Genomic DNA, 20,176 nt, shown 5'->3' with positions numbered 1-20,176 from the left:
CTGTAGATTTCTAATCTTATACAGAAAAATCCTACTTGCTGTTTTAGTTTCTTAAGTGGAACATTCCGCTTTAAACTGACCTATTATAAACCCTAAACTTTAAAGTGGGTATGAGAAAGTCAGAAACTCAAAAATTACATTGCAAAGGGAGCTTCCCTTTCCTACCCATCAAAATCTCTTTTTCAAGAAGCGTAAACTGCAGCATCAAAATGAAGAAGAAAGATGACTAACTTCTAAATAAATCTCAAGGAGCAGTGTTGACTGAGGCAGGGAATCAGACAGCTGCCAAAAGCAAGAGTAATAGCTTCTTTGGGTTTACATACTAATACTAAATCAAATGCTAACTCAAACTAACTTCAAATGATTTAAGAGAATTTGTCAGATCCCTCTGACCAATGAGTCTGAAAGATTTTAATTTATTATTTTCTTTAGTTCATGGTCTTATTAAATAACAATCTACTAAAATGCATCAATTCTAGGCACTTAACCAAGAGACAGCCTGTGTAAAGTTTAAGTCAAAAACTGGGGGCTTGAGTCTCAAATCCAATTCAGAGGTGTTTTGCTTGGATCATACAGGATTTTATTTTAATGTGTGAGCCAACATTTTAAAAAGATGAAAAAAAAATCACATTAAAAACATCCAGATTTTGAGTTTCTCTTAAAAAAAGAAGAGAAAAGGAAGATTTGGCAGCAATGGGCTCACGTTTCCATATGGCCACGATCTGCTGAAGCTGTGTGTCAGCTGCCCCTTTAGATGGGTGTGGTCGCTGGTCCACAGTTACCCAAAGTCCACCTCACTCCTGTATTTACCTTCCCCATCCCCAGGAGACACCGGAGTTTGTGCTTCCTACCTGAGAACCCCTCTTGGATAAACTAAGTACAGGCATTAAAGAGGGAAAAAAAAGGGGGGGGGGATGAAAAAATAAGACAGAGCTCATATCACTTGGGAAAAATGTCAATGTAATAGCAAAAAACAGTGTTTCTCAATTTAGTTTTGCCACAGTACTTTGGGACACTAGATAGAAACTGGCTTGAGACAGAGAGAAATTTTAAAATGATGTAAATCCTTTGGCATAAATGTTATTCAAATGAAGCACTTTTAGTATTCTGGCCCAAGGTTAAATTCTAGGTGAATATTTCAAAAGAACTCTTTTTGTCTGATGTCAATTGCAAAACAGCTCTTCAACTTCCTCTACCACTTGTAATATTCATGCTGAGTTTATCCAGGAGAAAAAGAGGACATAGCTTGCTTGGTTTGTTTCTCTACCACCACAGCATACCCTTTCCAATAATTAGACTCCTCTCTTTCTCTATCAGTAACGGTGGCTCATCTTGTGCTTCAAGAGCCAAAACAAAATACCTGACCAGAACCAGAAATATGGTTATGATACATCAAATAAGCAAAGAAGGTCTTCTCCAATAGTGCAAGTTATTCTCCTTGCTTCTCTACCAAGTTGGCTTTTAACAGTTTCAGATTTTTGCCCACCAGGTGGCGAGATAGCAAGTTCAAGGTTTTATCTTTCAAAAAGCACCCCCCCCTTTTTTAAAGCACCCTTTTTTAAAAGGGAGATTTCCTCAGCATCTTAGGAAATAAGTTTCAGGCTCCCCCCTGCCACCCCATCCTCCTAGCCCTCTGCTCCTCCAAGTTCTTTTTTTTTTTTTTTTTTTAAGATTTTATTTTTTATCATGAGACACAGAAAGAAAGAGGCAAAGGCACAGGCAGAGGGAGAAGCAGGTTCCAGGTCCCAGGACCCCAGGATCACGCCCTGAACCAAAGGCAGACACTCAACCACTGAGCCACACAGGTGCCCTACTCCTTCAAGTTCAATTCAATTCTCCCTAATAAACGGTGGCACTTCTTTTGTAAGCCAGTTATCTTGTTGTATTTTACAAAGAATGGGAGGCAAAGGAAAACTGCCAAGGACTCTGCCCAAGGTCATAGAAGAAAAGGCAAAATAAGGATGTTGGACTTCCTAAGACTTGGCCCAGAGTTTGGAAGCCAGGAAACAGTGACCTTTGAACATCACCTCTAGTGTGCCAAAATTATTTGTGGCAAAATATCATAAAGGGTATAAATTTAAAAGGAGGAAGTAAGGGAAGCCAAGGTGTACGTGTTCCACATAGAAAACAAAGTCCTAAAATTTCTAAGGAGGGAAAGGTAGACAACTATGTCTGATGTGGTCCAGTGGGCTCTGGGAGAGAGAAAGAAAAAGGGAACGAGGGGGGCACCCAGGTGGCTCAGTCAATTAAGCATCTGCTTTTGGCTCAGGTCATGATCCTGGAGTCCCAGGATCAAGCCCCACATCTGGCTCCCTGCTCAGTGGGGAGTCTGCTTCTCCCTCTGTCCCTCACCCTCCATTTCCTGCTTTCTCTCTCTGTAATAAATAAAATATTCCAAAAAAAATTAAAAAGAAAAGGGTTAGGAGGGATAGCAATGGGCAGGAGGAAAAGCAGCTGAAAATAAGAATGCAAAATGAGAAGGGGAAGGGACCTTGTTATAAGCAGGTACACAGCCAGATCAAGGAAGTCATTTACATACAAACACAAGACTCAGACGTGTGTGTGTGTGTGTGTGTGTGTGTGTGTGTGTGTGTGTCCAGAAAACATTTCCTTCCATGAAGACATACGGACACCATATCCCTGATCAAGGAGAGAGAGACACAAAGAAGATCCATAAAACAGAAGAGAAAATGTGCAGTTACACATACCTCTCCCTTCCCTCTCATGAGGGGGCTCACATGCACTCCAGAAGAGACATGTATACCCAAGAGGGAGCCCAGCACAATGGTTAAAAGCACACACTCTGCATTTGAGTTCAAATCCTACAGCCTAGTTGGCTGACCTTGAGCAAGTTGCTTAACCTGTCTGTGGTGGTTTTCTCTTCTGTAAAATGATGTTAAAGAATTAAATGAATTAAGTAAAACATTGAGAATAGTGTCTGGCACACACCAAGTGCTATGTAAGTTAAATAAAACAGCACATACACAAAGGAATGCACAGAGGACACTTATGCTCAAACTCTGAAAGAGTTATAGTATAAAAACAAAGCATATTCTCTCAGCTACATACACAAAATCTTTTTAAAAAAGGATTTATTTATTATTTGAGAGATAGCGAGAGAGAGAGAGAGAGAGAGAGAGAGAGAATGCACATGTGCACATGCGCAAGAGGGAGGAGCACAGGAGAGAATCTTAAGCAACTCCCTGCTGAGCATGGAGCCTGACTGGGGCATGCTGAGATCATGATCTAAGCTGAAATCAAGAGTAGGAGGCTTAACCAACTGAGCCATTCAGGTGCTCCTGCATATACATGTTCTTATAGAAGGAATATTCACAAAAACCAAGACATTCCAAGTTTTGATAATTAGAGAGCTAACAAATCACTGACCTAGAAGGAAAAAGAACTCAGTAGCATGGTGGCTGGAAGAGCGTGGACTTGGATAGGCATTAATGGAACACTCATTACCTAGAAAGCTAACGACACATTTTTGTCTGACAGTCCTAGCCATGGTCTTCTGCTCTTGTCTCTGCGCCCCCATTCATCCTCCACGCTGCTTGCAGAGTTACTTTCCCCGTAAACAAATATGTGATCACATCATTCTCCTCCTTATAAACCTCTACCAAGGGACTTCCTACTCTCTGTAATATACAACTCTACACATCAGATTCGTCATTATCTTGTTCCAACGTACCTCTCTAGTTTCAACTCTCACCTCTCCTCTCTGCTTTCCTAATCTAATTCATCCTAAACTTCTCACTAGTTCCCAAATATACTATATCTCATCATGCTGTATCTGGATGCACTTCCTGATCTTTTCTATCAGGAAGAGTCCTTTTCGTCCTCCAAGATCCACCTTCATTGTCTTTTCCTAAGGAATGTCCTCCTCAGCTTCCCTACTCAGAAATTCTTCATTTTCTGAGCGCATATAATACTGTAACAGGCACCTCTTACAATACATGCCATCTAAGACTATAATTTACCCATTAATGGTCTGATTTCCCATCAACCCCTGAGTACCTCAAAGACAGTGCCAATTGTTTCACTAGTTTTTAAAAATTCTCAGACCCAGCACAATACCTCAAACATGGCACAGTTGCCTCTCATAATATGCTGGTTGAATCAAACATAGCTCTCCCCTAAAATAGGGAAAAGTGAACCTCTGGTGCTAATAGTATCAATGTGAAAGCATAACATGAGAGAACAAATGAGACCGTTTTGCAAAGCCTAAGGGTTGACTGTCAAGGGAAATAGGCCTACTGCTCACCGCTGAATATCCTTGTTCTTCCACAAGGAGGCAGACTGAGCCTTGGGCACTCTTTCGATGAAATTCACCAGCTCTTCCATGAGAAGCCTGAGTTTAAAGAAAAAAGTGGTGAACAGTCATAAAAGAATGAGAAAAACATACACTCTACATTGTAGCCAAGACAAATGGGCTTGTCTGCCTTTCCCCGCTGCCTCAATCATCTTTCTCTCTGTTGCATATAAACTTGGATACTGTTATACATAAAACTGAACAAAACCCCAACCATCTCATTAAACTTCCACGTTAAACATTTAGAACATAAATGAGTTAATTCAACTTTAAAACAAGCCTGGCATGTATCTTATCTTTGAACACTGAAATATACAAGCCTGTGATTGAAATCCTACTCTTAAGACCTGTGCCATTAGAGAAATAAAAATACTAAGGGAGAAAAAGTCATGTGACGGTGAACTACCTGATTTTTGTGGCAGCATGGGTAGGTAGGGCTGTTTTTTTATGGCAATGTTACATGGACATTTTAAACTGGAAAATGCATTTTAGGAATTTACAAAATTCCAGGTGGAAGAATACTCTAAGGATTCATACTAAAAGCCTAACTCAAAGACCTGCCAAAGGACCAGCTCTTTGTGCAGATCACAAGATGGACTCTAATGGAATCACAACTGAGGCAACCTAAGAAATGCTTCACTTGAGAGGATCAATGATGCATGTGCTCTGAGGAATACATGGCACAGAGAACTGTTAGAATCCTGGATGGCCAGAAGATGACCAAAAACCAAGAAACAGATTTTCAACATCTTGAATCCCCTTTCAGAATCCAGTATAGATGATCCATATTAACTTAAATCTTCTCCCAATCAACATATAGCTATAGCAAGCCATCAATTTACGAGCATTTGAATGTTGAATAACTTCATTTCATTTCCACTGATTTATTTATTCCTAATCCCATCTCCTCCTTTCATCTTGAGAGAGCAGCATTAGTTCCAGCACTCAAAGATCTGGGACCTAGGCGCCTTATCGTTCTGACTGTAGCTCTATGAAGAACAGTCTGGTGTGTCCTTCCTCATGCTTTAACTTTTTCAGACTAGAGTCTAATGTTTTCAGCTTATCCTCATTGCAACTGATCCATCTCTTGTGTTTTACTTCCCTATAATGTCTCTTCCTCAGATCCCTATGTTTCTCTGTACACATTACATGTTCTTTAATGTGAGCTGACACAAAAATGAGGACATATTTTGTTTCACCTACGGTAATTCCATCTTGTTATACTTCTGCAAGACATGAGAACCCAAAGCTAAGAGTCCATATCAACATCTTGATCTCATATTTTGAGTCTTGATAGCTTCACCTGACACCATTCTTGTTAGTTTGCTTCAACTCTTTTTTTCTGGGGTAGGTGATTTTCTTCACATAACTTATCTCACTGAATGATGTTATGGGTACTTGAAGCAAATACCTGTGTCATGAAAGCTTGGGGGAATGCAGAGAGAGAAATGGCAGAGCATTCTCAGAGTCAAAGGAAGTTTTACTCCTTAGAGTTCTGAGTTGCACTCTGTCAAAAGTACAGTCAACTTAACTGTCTAAAAAAAAAAAAAAAAAAAACTTAACTGTCTAATTACTTATCCTATTTTCTACAAGCTGTCTCCATTTATAGTCTGCATTAAATCATAAAGGGGGAAAATTCTGAAAACAAAGTAATAAAATTTATTCTTTTCTTAAATGTGCTACGCTCCTTTCTCCTGAAGCTCTTTGCATCGCAACTCTGTGGTGTCTTAACTCAAACGTTACCTCCCCTAATTAGTATCATCTGCACAGAGGATCTGTCTTGGTGAACACCTTCCTCTAGTCTTTGTTTCAAAAACAGAAAAAAAAAAAAAAAAAAAAAAAAAAAGACTAAGACAACTCACTGCATTAATCTCCAGGCAATTTCAACGAATACTTGTTTTATTTAGAGAGTTGTCTATTCATGCCAATTCTTTGGGTTAGCTGCTCAGAAGGAGACACCAATCCCTCCTGGCACAACACTCCATTACACAGTCACCACAGAAAGGAGTACTTTCTCTTAGGATACGGATATACACTCTCACCTGCCAATCTGAACGGTGGGTTCTGTGGCATACACTGTGCCTGTGAAACCGGTGTGCTCAGTGATGTAGGGCAGTGCCATCATGCAGTGGTAGTTAGAGATGAGGATCACATCTACTGTAGACAGATCTATTAGCTCGGTCTGAAAAGAAAGGGGAGGGAATGATACATATCTGTTCAGGGCACATAGATCAACGTGATGTGACTGAAAAATGATGCTGTCAGAATGCAGAGAAGTCGTTTTTGTACTACAGAATAATGATGCCTTTCCTGCAACACTTCTATTCTCTCATTTTAGGATATTTCCTAATACTGACATTAAGTAGCATGACAGGATGGCTAAGAACGAGAATGCAGCCAGTGCACCAGCAGCACTCTGATTTTACTAAAATAGAGTTCTGAGTTTGACATATGAGGGTAAATGACAACAGAACACTTCAGCAGCTGCTGCCTGGCAAATGCAACCAGTTACCATGAAGCAGAGAGAGCACAACAGAAGCTGTGAGGGGAACCAGAATATAATGCACCACGGCTACTGGTTTATTGGCAACAGAGAGAGCAGCATGCAGAGGAAATGCATGCAAGTCAAATGCAGGAGTAAACATTTTTTTTTTTTTTAAGGTAACTTTTGAACAGTGCTGGATGTAGAACAACAAAAAAAATTTAGTGGCAGAATCACAAAAGGAAATTATACTCTCATATTCTGCCCTAGGCTTAAACTCAAATCTACCTTTTACTCCATTGTTAGGGTCACGTGAAAGAGGAAAATGCCACTGTTTAGTAAATTTTATGAAAACCTTTTTAGTAGAAGGAACTGTTTTTCCCATATATTTAAGTCCTACCTGTCTTTTAAGGCTCAATTCTCTTCTTCCATTAAGCCTTCCTGATTTGCCCAGATAAAACAAACATTTCTTCCTCAGAACTGCCAAGACACTTTATGGATGTCCCTCTTATGACAGTTAGCATTCTGCCCAACAGCTCCTCAAAGTACCACTTGGACAGTATTAAATGTCTCTGAGGTTAAGAATCTTGTGTGACTCATCTCTGTCCCCTCCCAGTGGTGGTAGCCAGTGCAAAGCAAGCCTTGGTGCACTGTCTTTGGAGGAATGCAACATTATGACTAGCACCTTCCATAGGAAAAAGTGAGTTGCTATGGTTCAGAGACATCATCTTAGTCACTAAAGTTCCCTCTAGAAACTATATGAAGCACTAAGGGCAATATGGGGTAAGTCAAGGAAGTGTTTTAGTTAGGAGAATGGGTTATTGAACTAATATGTCTCCCACAGAGAAAAAGTAACAAAGATGTTCATGACATCTTTGCAAATAATAGAGATGATGCGCCATTTTGGCTGTCGGTATTTTCTAGTTGAATGATTTTACATGCAAAATAAGTTAATTTAAAAAAGCCACCAAGACATAATCAGCTCCTGAAGACAGCATGTAGATTAGAGGTCAGAAGCTACCCATTGCTAGGGCAATGGCAATCTGTGTGAATAAAATGCCTAATGATAGCTATAGTTAATTTATACCACCCTTAACTCTATGTTGTATGCCGTACACTTCCAAGACAATACCCTCATAATGAGGGGTCATGTAACATTTCACTAGTTCTGTTCCCTACTCTCTCTCTAGAACCATTTCTAAATAAATAAGAAAATTAAGATATAATTACAGAGTGACAGATCTGGAAGATAACAAGGGAATAACAGTTGAAGCAACAAGAAAGCTCAAAAGCATCTCCACTCTCCCTCTTGCATTTAGAAACTGGGTGAGTTTGAAATTTCTCTTTAATATATAAGAATCAGCCCACAGAGTCTAGAATGATGAAAAATCTGGTGAGGACAGCTGGAAGAAAAAATATATATATATACACTCTGTATATATATCAAGAGTGCCTACATAAACATTTTTCTTCTGAGAAATAAATTTAACATCCAAACCATGTTTATATACTCACATTTATATATTTGCTTACATTCTTTCACTTGATGAAATCCAATGAGGATTATTTTAATTTTCAACTTGTATATAGACACTTGGGTTCTATAGATCATAAACTGGGTCAAACACTCATAATTTACTAGCTGCTTACTATACTGCCCTAGACCTTACTCAGTCTACAGTGTGGACTTTGAGGCATACAAAAATGTTTAAGGTAGTTGTACTAGATTATAAATTCCATGAAGACTGGGAGTAGGTCTGCCTGGCTCACCTTCAAGTCTGTGAAGACTGAATTGGAGTAAGTACCTCTCTCCTGATTCTGTGACTCTCTTATTTTCTCCCAAGCATACAATGCCCTACCTCTACCTTAAAATAGTGACTATTACTAACTTGATACAAACTACAAGGCAATACGAGTTGAAAACCCTTATATATATAGCTCTAGAAGCCTCAATAGATCAATAATCCTTTAGCCCAGCAAAAGATGAACTGTGAAATGATAATTGTTTAATTCCAATTTCTAATAGTTTAGTACTTTATGGAGCAGGTCAGAAAGTCATCAGAACATCAATTCATAAATTCTACATTGTTGTCCACGAACTGAAGGTTGCAGCAGTCAGTACTGTACCGAAAATAAATGTAGCACTTGAGATTAGGAATCTTTGAACAGATGGGGACCTGTCCCACCAATTCCTAAATGACAGATAAAGGTGACAAAAGATTTGAATAGCAGTTAGGAAGAGACCAGGATTCTTGGTAACTCTTTAGCTTCACCCTTATTCTCATTACTTTATCTCAAACTTTTTCCCTTATCTGCCATCTTCAATTACCATACCTTGCTTTGTCTTTCTTCTTCTCTTTCACTCCACTATCCCAAAAGGGCACATACACATACTTCAAAGCAGAAAAGTTTATCTACAGAGTATCAAAGAAAGTGTTGAAATGGAAAGAGAGGCAGGAAGAGAGTACAAAAATAAGGGAAACAGTACTCCAAATTTTCTTTTGGCACTGAACTGTGAAAGTATCTCCTATAGGCACTATAATCCACTAGGTGCATGGAAAAAATAGAATGGTAGCCTCTCGTTGATTTCTTCAGGAACCTGGGACTTGCTAACTACTGGTCTTCCTATACTGTCTGTTGAGAATGCCATCTACACCACTCTAGAGACCAGCATTGTTGAGGGATTAGCTGTCTTTAAAATGAATGGAAATTGATCTTCACTTCCTTTAAAATGATAAAACTGGCCCCAAACTCGTAACAATCTCACTGTGATAATAATATGTAAGCAATAGGTACCTGTGGCTCAATTCAGAATCTGTGAATTTTAAGCAATATTTGATATGATATTTCAAGTCAGCAAGAATTTTTACATTTTACTATATTGGCTGAATTAACAGCAATTCCCAAATACCCACTGTAAGCAGGACTACAAAAGGTATGGCTAATCTAAGACACAGGCATGTAATTACAAAACTGAGAGGCTTGAGCTATTTCTAAACCTTTGTATGCCCTGGTACAAAGTATCGGTGGGGATTACAGAAAGAACAAGGAATACAAAAAAGCAGAGTTAAATTTCTTACAGATAATATAAAAATCTCCTAAAAAAATAAAAAAATAAAAAGCTCCTAAATGATTATATTTTAGCTGCATAATAATGTGCCTAGAATAATAGATTCATTTCAAATTGAAAACAAAGCTAAGCCCCTTAAAATTATTTCTTGACTTCATTTTGAGAGATATGCTTTGTTTCTAGTAAGAATCACTTTCATCTTACCTCTGGTAGGCAGAATTCAGGCACAGAATCCACAAATACATGACCTGAGCACTCTTTTAGCTCCTAAAAGTAACAAAAAGGAAAAAAATTCTAGAAGAGATATCCAACAGATACAGCACCAAAGAAACTTCATCCCCAAACCAAGCTTTCCATGAAGAATCATAGATTGCCAAAGAGTTAGAGGGCAGCTGGAAGGTTATTCAGGCCAACTGTTTTTCCTATTTAGGCCCAGGGAGGCTAAGTGTCTTATTCAGGATAAAAAATGCTGTTTGGTGGCTAACTTAGAATTTGTACATTTCTTGATGTCTCTTCAAGGCAGGTGTGGACATATGCTACTTTCTAACTCATGATGCAGTGCTTTCCAAGTAATAGTCATATAGCCTGTACAGCAAAATCAGAATGATCTGGTAATACTCATGGAAGTAAAGATACCTGAGTCCCATCTAAGACCCAAGGGATCAGAAGTCTGGGGATGAGGCATGCAACCTATATTTATAATAAGCAAATCTAGTGATTTTATTATGCAATCAGCTTAGGAGTTCTGGTCCTAGACAAATGACTTACAGCCTCTTTCTCCTCCTACCAAGGGTTGAGGGGTAAGGGGTAAGCAAGGACAGAGAAGAAGAGTAGAGGGTAGGGATTAAACCATCACCACCACCATCACCTCCATGAACATAATCTTTGTCTTTGCGGAGCATACAATTTATTCAGGGCTATAAACCAAAGGTCTTCATTCAAAAGAAAAAAGTATACTTACGTAGAAAAAAAAAATAAACTACAACTCCCCACTCTGCTCATGACCTACCATATTTAATATGCCTTAGTTTGGATTTCCTCAAAAACAGATGTCAAGAAAAGGGTGAGTGCAAGCTTATCTGGAAGCGCTGAGAAAAGAGCAGGATAGGTGAGTGATTAAGGGAAAGGACAGGAGCAGAAAATGGATATGTTACTGAACTACATACCACTGTGGGCAGCTGGAACTTACTCCCACAGGAACTCTAAGAAATGGTGTAGAAGATACACCTTGGAGTCACACTCCCCAAAGGCAAAGGATCTGGGATATTTACATGGAAACTTCTGCATTTTGTGTAGCTTCACGGAAAAAGCTCTCTGGCAGATTGGTAGACATACTGGCAGCTGAAATTATGAGAGAATAGCACAGGGAAGAGGCATGAGTGGGCCACCAACAGGGTCTGCTACAATGCCTCCAGAGGCCACTAGAGATCAGCTGTCAGCTGATACACATGCAGCTAGAGTTGCTGTCTTCCCTCACTCCTACTTTAAACTGAAATCAGTGGAGGATTTTTTTGGTTCATCAAGGTTAACATTTTTTATGATTTTATAAGGAAATGAGTGAAAATCAGTATTTGGCTGATAGTTTGCTCTTTCCAGAAAAAGAGAAATACTGTTGGAATTTTGTTCCATCATGTTTTCATTCATCACTGAACATGCCTTTCTATATAGTCATATATGCGTGTCTTTATACATTAGAGTCTGAATGGTTTTACTCTTAATCTTTATCTAAAATTAGGGTATTAACTATGTGTTATTTTCCTTTTGAATTTTACAAGTCTCATATCAGAACCTTGACAGAAGATTTCCTCCCCTTGCCTTCCACTGTAAACTGGCTTCTCTCTATAGAATTACTGTTTAAACAGTGAAAGACGGAGCCAAAAACGGACTGAAACAGTTCTTAATTATAGTGTACCTGTTAGCTAAAAACAAATGAGCAATTATGTTTAATGAGAGAAGACTTCCAACTCCCTTAGGATGAGGCTAAATATGATTAAAGACAAATCATGGGAAATTTCAAAGTCCTGCCTGGTCTTAAATTGGCTATGTAATCTTCTTCCCCATAATGTTACACATTGGAGCATGTCCACCTCACATGACAAAGCCTCCTCAGAGGCTCTCCTCTTTCGTGGCCTGGAAAAGCGTATTTGCCATTCCGTGCGCTCACAGTGTCCCTGTATTTTATTCACCACTCCCTTGTAATGAAATGCTCCCACATACACATGCAAGTCATTTTCGCTCACAATGTACTGGTAATGGGATGCTTCCAAGCCTTTCTCAGGGAACAATGATTTATAGCCAGCAGGAGAGTCAGGCTGAAATCAGGTGCACAGGTCCCTGAATGTCACATAATTTTACAGTTAACTATGAGGGAAATCTGGTTTCAAAATACGCATTTGGCCTGCACTGGAGGTTGGGGTGCAGTTATAGAAATTAATTCTATAAAAATACCACCCCTTTCTTTAACAATACCTACTACAAGAAGAAAATGCCTTACACAGATTATTCTTTTTAAGAATCAAATTTATTCAGTCTTTCAGTTGTGAAATTTGTGGGCAGCCCAGGTGGCTCAGTGGTTTAGCGCTGCCTTCAGCCCAGGGTGTGATCCTGGAGACCCAGGAAGACCCAGGATCGAGTCCCATGTCAGGCTCCCTGCATGGAGCCTGCTGCTCCCTCTGCCTGTGTCTCTGCCTTTCTCTCTCTCTGATGAATAAATAAATAAAATTAAAAAAAAATTGTGAAATTTGAGAGAGGAAGAATGATTTAGAGGACGAAGAGTGGCATGGATGAGCTTTATAGTTTTTAACCATCCTTTACTTTGGATCTTTTTAGTAGAAAATATGACTAGATTACAGTTTTAACATTTTTTGTATCTTTGGCTCTCATTTATAAATTGACTGCCTAAAAACTGATCTGAGGAAGGAATTATTATGATGAAGATAATCTAATGTCAAAAACTTAATAGCCTCAAAGAAAAAAGTTATTTGTCATTTACTGTAGGTGTAGTCAGTGATTAAAGTCATAACAGAACCCCAAACCCTAAATTCCTAGAACTGTACCATTTTTTTATGACCTACATAAGGCTGCCCATTCTAGGTTACCAGGAAAGGCTGGAATAAGATCATAGTTCATAGTTGAGAAGACCCTTTTTTACAATTTACCCAAGAACATACCCCTCCCCCAACCAAAAGAACACACTGCCTGGGAAGTTAAAACACTGGCTTCGTAGTCTGTTCTTTACATGGCAGCCAGAGTGATCTGATCAGACAATGATACTGCCTTCTTAAAACCTTCCATGGCCTCTCCTCACCCAAAGAGTAAGAAGCAAACTTTGTTCAAAGCCCTACCTTACCTAACTGCCGACAGAAGCAGTTTAAAACTCACATACTTGAGGATTTTAAAGTTAAAAAAAAAAAATTCTACTCCTTCCAGTCATGGAGTTAGTACAGCCTGAAAATAGAACGAACCGGATGGAACTCTCTATAGGCATTACCTTTGAAACTCTCATTGCATTTCTAAAAATAATAGTTTTCTTTCTGTGGTGATAAAATGTATTTGCAGCAGAAGTTCCTAGATTTTTACACACAAGCAAATTGGACCTGAATCTGAACACTGAGATTCCCTAAAAGGCTCTTAAAAAACAATAATCGCCAAGTTTAGATTATTTCTAAAGAAATAGAAGACCCTACACATGGATCTCGGGATTTTTCAGAGAATACACAGAGGGAAAAAAATGAGCCCACCAGTCACATTACAATAGGGGTGGCTCTGGTATCACAAGATGGCTTTCCACTGGGTGTAGATATGCCTCGGTTATCATTACCTTGTCCAAAAAAGCATTTCCATCCTTTAGGGACCAGCCAGGAAGATTAGACAGCCTGGGACTGCAAAACAAAAGATTAAATTATCCTAAGTAGATTATAGTCCTCAGTGATTTCATGGTAACTGTATCGTCTCCATAAAGTTAAAAACAGTTTCAAATTACTGGCAGCAATGTCCACCCAAAATACTAATAGAAAAGATGAAAAATAACCATGTTGTAACAAGCTTAAGAATTATGTGGCAACAGAACATTAAAAAGCCAAATAGTTTAGCTCTAAACTGGGAAGATGAAAGACTCCTATGCAGAATAATAAAGGGAAAGAAGAAAGATGAGACACTAGAACATTTTATAGTTTTCCAGTGACTGCCCATGACTTCACCTTGCTTGTGCTTGACAAGAAGCCTGAGGGGAGAGCTGAATGGGATCATCATATTGTGGATGAGAAAACAGACTCAAGGAGTCAGGTGCTCTGACAAGAACACTCAGCTGCCTATCAGCCTGAATTCACTGCAAATAAAAATACCTGAATTTCAGTCAAGTCCACATTCCAGATTCACTGTTTATAAATGGATTAGTCACTTCTCACCTGTGGCTTGGGTTTCCAATTCTGGAAAATGAACCTAGTTTTCCTAAGTATTACAAAATGACAGCATATGTAGGTGAATACTTTCTAGATAGTGAGGCTGATTTCAAGTACATGTTACATTTAAGAAATCTAGATTCAGATATCATTTACTTCTGGTAATCTCAGAATTTGAGTGTATGCTATTAGTTGACTAGAAGAATTATGCTGAAGGCTGAAAATGCAAATAACTTAGGGAGAAATGCTGATGAAAAGAAAAACTTAATGACCAAGGTGTTATGTGAAGAAAGCACATCAGTAGTACAAGTTGGATGGTGACAGGATGTTAGCAGTTCATCACAAAATTAGTCTCTAAAGTAAAAAATTAAGGGCAAAATAATGGTGTGGGACTAAAAGACTCCATAATCAGAAATCAAATTAATATACAGTCCCTCATCTTTTTGCCAAAATAGTTTTATCAAGTTCAGACTTTGTAATTAGGGTATGAAAGTCAAATAGAAACACAAATATTGTTAATATTTTCCAGTCTTTTAGAAAAGGTTAAAAACCCGAGTAAAATATGCATCTATCTAATTTTAGAGAAAAATAAGAATTTGAGGGATAACTTTTAATTCTGACATAATTTCAAATTTACGGAAAAGTTCTAAGAATGTAAGGATAATGAAGTCACATACCTTTCCCTATTCTCTGTTTACATTTTGCTTTTATTTATCAAAAAGTGAGAATTTTGGATTTCATACTTAGGAATGAAAATTACTAGTAGCAGAATAAATTTGGTTTGTATAAAATATACCTGATAAGCTTGTTTTTTAAAACTGTGGGAGTTCTCTGCTCTAACCTCTCAGAAAAATATTCTATCATTAATGGTTTAATTTCCATCTCATTTCATGGTTACATGTGTGTCTTCACTTCTAGACTTCTTGAAAAATGTATTTACTGTCAGATCAGATCTAAAAACGAAGCACTCAGATGAAAGTATAATGACAAAACAAAGGGAATACTGTTCTCATCTCATGCCCGCTAACTCTCTAAAGAAAGGTTGTAAATATCCACTTTCCTTTGTAAAGAGAACTGGATCACAGGACATGCATTGTCTGTTCCCCACACACGAATCAGCCCTCAAATTATAGATGACTGATTCAGCAGTCTTCACATGTCCTCACTGCTTATCAGACAATTCTTTTTAAAGTAAAATGTTCAGATGCTGTAGGTTTCTTTTTATTTTCCCCTAAGATTCTATTTTTAAGTAATCTCTACACCCAGTGTGGAGCTTAAACTTACAACCCTGAGATCAAGAGTCACATTGGTCCTCCACCTGAGCCAGCCAGGAGCCCCCCAGAAGCTGTAGTTTTAACTCTTGTTAAACTATTTTTTAATAACATCAAAGCCTTCTATAAAACACCTGTAGTTATTCTGGATTTGAGAAATTGCCAGTAGATGGAACTGATTGCTCAAGGAAAAGCAATAACCATGTCATAACAACAGTATCAAAGATGATGGCCACAGAAATGTGTTACCAAATGGCAAAGGGATGCTGACTACAGAGATAAAAAATATTTGGTCACTGAGTTTTACTCATTTAATGACTAAATCATAGTCAGTACACTTTAAGCTACCAAAGGGAAAGGGATTTATTATACTGCTCTTAATGATCACACAATTTTCCTGTGTAATTATTTTTTTAATTTTTAAAAAAAATTTTAGAGAGAGCTAGCATGTGTGTGCATGGGGGGTGGGGTGGGGGATTGAGAGGCAGATGAAAAAGGAGAGAGAATCTTAAGCAGGCTCCACACCCAGGGTGGAGCTGACACGGAGCTTGATCTCACTACTCTGAGATCATAACCTGAGCCAAAATCAAGAGTCAGACACAACCGACTGAGCTATCCAGGTGCCCGACTGTGTAAATTTTGTAAAACAAGGAGACAGAAGTCTCCACAGAAATTTACTTTAATAAAATATGGGAGAAAAATTATGATTATAGATGAAATATCTTTGCATCTCCCATTCAACAATTTTTTAGAAAAAGTGCCATTAAAAATATTATAGTCAAGAAAAAACATGTATACAAGATCTGCCATTTTAGTATTTATTGATTCAACAATTCTATACATTACTAAATGCTTACCATGATAACTGTAGTCACCAAATGTCACCATCCATTATTTCAATATTAATGACTATATTCCTTATGCTGTATTTTTCATCTCTGTGACTTATTTACTTTATAACTAGAAGTCTATGCCTCTTAATCCCCTTCATCTATTTATTTAAAAAAATAGGTAAAATATTCCTGTAAGTATATAAATAACCTAAGGCATTTAAAAGTAATTTATTGCCTAAAAAAAAAAGTGAAAGGTAGAATGAACATGATATGCAATTCACTTTCTTTTACTTTTCATTTTTCTAACTTTTTTAAAAAAGATTTTATGTATTTATTCATGAGAGACACAGAGAGAGAGAGAGAGAGAGAGAGAGAGAGAGAGAGAGGGGCAGAGACACAGGCAGAGGCAGAAGCAGGCTCCATGCAGGGAATCTGATGTGGGACTCGATCCAGGGTCTCCAGGATCACACCCCGGGCTGAAGGCGGCCCTAAACCGCTGGGCCTCCGGGGCTGCCCTCATTTTTCTAACTTTCTACTTTGAAATGTATTACTTTTATAATCAGAAAAGAATGTAAGAGGCATACACATTCCTTCATTCAAAAAACATTAATAAGAGCTTACTCTTGAGCAAAGTATACAAAGTATAAGCATATGACAGTACACAAAATAATCCTTAAATTTTAGGAGGGCGCACTTTAATACAAGGAGATGGTAAACAGCAATTACAATAGAATAAAATATAAACTATGAAAGGAGTACGCCTGGGTGGCTCAGTGGTTGAGCATCTGCGTTCGGCTCAGGGCGTGATCCTGGGATCCAAGATAGAATCCCACATCAGGCTCCTCCCAGGGAGCCTGCTTTTCCCTCTGCCTGTGTCTCTGCCTCTCTCTGTCTTTCATGAAATAAATAAATTTTAAGAAAAACAAAACAAAATGAAACTATGAAGTGGTGAAGTGGTAATCAGAGGTGTTATAGGTTCACACAGAAAGGGCATGTTTGACAGTGTGGGGTATTGTGCGAGAGCTGGGAATAAGAGTTAGGAGGTGAGAGTGGAGGAGGTGCTTCCATAAAGAGGGAAGAGGGAGAGAACAGCCTTAACATGTGGTACAGTACTGTAGAAGAATGAGGTGTTCATCTTCACTCATTTAGTAATGAATCTTTATTTGTCAGGTACGTAGGTTCTGGTGATATGACCATGAATAAAACATATCTGTCCTTCTGAGTAAGCAGGGAAGACAGACATATCAAGTAATCATACAAAAAGAGTACAAAATGCTAAAAATGATGATGCAATATAGTAGAAAGTTCTCTAAAGAGGAACTGGTCAAGGCAGCGTCAAAAGAATTCTCTGGGGGGATTCCTGGGTGGCTCAGTGGTTTAGCACCTGCCTTTGGCCCAGGGCGCGATCCTAGAGTCCCGGGATTGAGACCCGCGTCGGGCTCCCGGCATGGAGCCTGCTTCTCCCTCTCTTTCTATGTCTCTCATGAATAAATAAATAAAATCTTTAAAAAAAAAAAGAAAAAAAGAATTCTCTGGGCCTACAATGACTGAACTGAGATCTGGACAGTTCTAGATTAAAGGGGAAACTGAGTCAAAGGGCAGGGTTTGGAGGGAATAGAGAAAGACAGCTACAAGGCCTATACTCTCTTCCAGTCATTCTGACCAGCCTTTGGCATGGATATCTTATATAAAACGTTATTCAAGTGAAACTTCATAAAGAGGCCCACTTACCCTCCTCTCTGTCTCATCCAATCAGAATGCTATCTTTATATTCTTCCTACAGAAACTGGAGGTATAAATGCTCTTCTGAAGTAGGCTAAGGGAAGGCAAGATGGGGGAGGAAGAAAAGAATCTTTATGGCTGAAAGAAAAATATGTGGATATATGATTTCTTTGAAACTGAAAGGAAATGAAAAGTGAGCTACTAGAGGGGTAGATGAACTTGGTATTTATCCTAAAAGCAATGAAAACCACTGAAAGGTTTTAAAGAGGTGAGAGACAAGATTAGATATATATTTCTAAAAGTTGATTCTGAAGAAAATTGACACCATGTGCATTCTGGTAAAATATAGCACATTTGTGTGGTATTCCTATCCAAATAACCCCAATCTAATCATGAGGAGATACCAGACAAATCTAAACTGAAAGATGCTATATAAAATAATTAGGCTATACTCCTAAAAATGACAAGGTCATAAAGACAGACTATGAAACTCTTCCAGATTAATGGAGACTAAAGACAGGACAACTAAATGCAATGTGTGATCTGGACTGATCTTGGACCAGTAATGCTATTCTTTTTTTTTTTTCCTATAAAAGGTATTAGAGTGAAATACGCATTGGTATAACTTGGGAAATATGAAAAAGGTATACAGCCTAGACACTAACACAGTGTCAGTGTGTTATCTGGATTCACTGATTTTGATTATTATACTGTGATTGTATAAAATAATTTCTTTTTTCTTAGAAAATAGGCCTCAACTATTTAGGTAGTAAAGGAGCATCCTGTATCTTTCAAATGGATCAGAAAAAATTATAAGCATACATATCAAAAGAAAATGATAAAGCACATATGATAAAATATTAACAAGGGTAATTGGGAGTTGTTTGTACTATTCTTGCAACTTTTCTATAAATCTGAAATGATTTCAAAATAAAAAGTTATGCAAAAATGGGTCTGGATTCAGATGAGAGCAAGATTAGAACTGAAGAAACTGACTAGGAGGCTCTGGCAGTAATGTCTATAAAGATGGTCATGCTTATAGCAGGACTAAAGAGAAGTGACTGGATTCTAGAGTGTTTGAGAAGGTAAAAATAACAAGGCTTCATGAAAGACTCGCATATAGGCAGTGAGAAAGAGTGGCATATCTAAGTTAACTCCCAGTTTTCTGGCTTTTGTAACAGCTTGCTAATCACTAACATAGGGTACTGAGGAGGAAAACCAGATCTGGAAAGGTCTTCTCTCCTCTTCTGAACCAAGTTTGCTCATGGACTCAGTTTGAGGCATGCTGAGTTTTGAAGTGACTTCAAACCAGATCCAAGGAATAAAAAAAAACTCAGTAGTTGTTTCGGGTATATGGATCTGGAACTCAGAAGAGAATTATTAACTAAAGATATACATTTGTAGGTTATTGTTTAGATGGTTATCAAAGCCCTAAGCATTTAGGAAATTCCCTTGGTGGAGACTCTACTGGCCAAGCACTGGATATTGAAGAATTCTGATATATGACTGTAAGTTAGAGAAAGATGAATCTCCGGAGTAGATAGAAGAGGAAGTCAGAAAAGAGGAAAACAGAGGAGCTCATTATCATGGAGGAAAGGTCCAGCTGATGGCCAGAGAACGGACAAATGTGCATTATAGGAATGAGAACGGACAAATGTGCATCTAGTGACATGGAAGTCATTTTTGACTCTAGTAAGCAATGTTCTGGTAGGTGGTATGGGCAAAGTATAGAGTGGAGAGGAGTTAGTAATGCTGAAGGGGAAAGTAGAGTTGAGAGAAGGTTAAAAACTTTTTTAAAATATATTATATTTGGGACGCCTGGGTGGCTCAGCGGTTGAGCATCTGCCTTTGGCTCAGGGCATTATCTCGGAGTCCCAGGATCGAGTCCCACATCAGGCTTCCTTCATGGAGCCTGCTTCTCCCTCTGCCTGTGTCTTTGCCTCTCTCTCTCTCTCTGTGTGTGTGTGTGTATGTGTGTGTGTGTGTCTCTCATGAATAAATAAATAAAATCTTAAAAAAATTTAAAAATATTAAAATTAGAAGTGACTGAGTATAATTAAATGGGAAGAACTGAATCAAGATGGAG

General features: G+C 38.3%; 1 protein-coding gene across 3 annotated transcripts in view; it reads right to left on the bottom strand.

The window, feature by feature from the left end:
* The window catches only part of INTS9 (integrator complex subunit 9), a 101,158-nt gene that overhangs the window by 44,826 nt on the left and 36,156 nt on the right, over positions 1-20,176 (bottom strand). For 2 of the 3 annotated variants that reach the window (XM_072796107.1, XM_072796109.1), the window contains exons 3-6: positions 13,685-13,745; positions 10,069-10,131; positions 6,355-6,494; positions 4,265-4,351 (exon numbers count right to left, since the gene is read on the bottom strand). In XM_072796107.1, the coding sequence (XP_072652208.1) occupies positions 4,265-4,351; positions 6,355-6,494; positions 10,069-10,131; positions 13,685-13,745 (351 nt within the window). The remainder of the gene's footprint in view (positions 1-4,264; positions 4,352-6,354; positions 6,495-10,068; positions 10,132-13,684; positions 13,746-20,176) is intronic. The other variant, XM_072796108.1, reaches the window with a different exon arrangement.

The sequence above is a fragment of the Canis lupus genome, chromosome 24, assembly GCF_048164855.1.
Source record: "Canis lupus baileyi chromosome 24, mCanLup2.hap1, whole genome shotgun sequence".
Lineage (NCBI taxonomy): Eukaryota > Metazoa > Chordata > Mammalia > Carnivora > Canidae > Canis > Canis lupus.
This window is presented reverse-complemented; position numbering and strand designations above follow the sequence as displayed.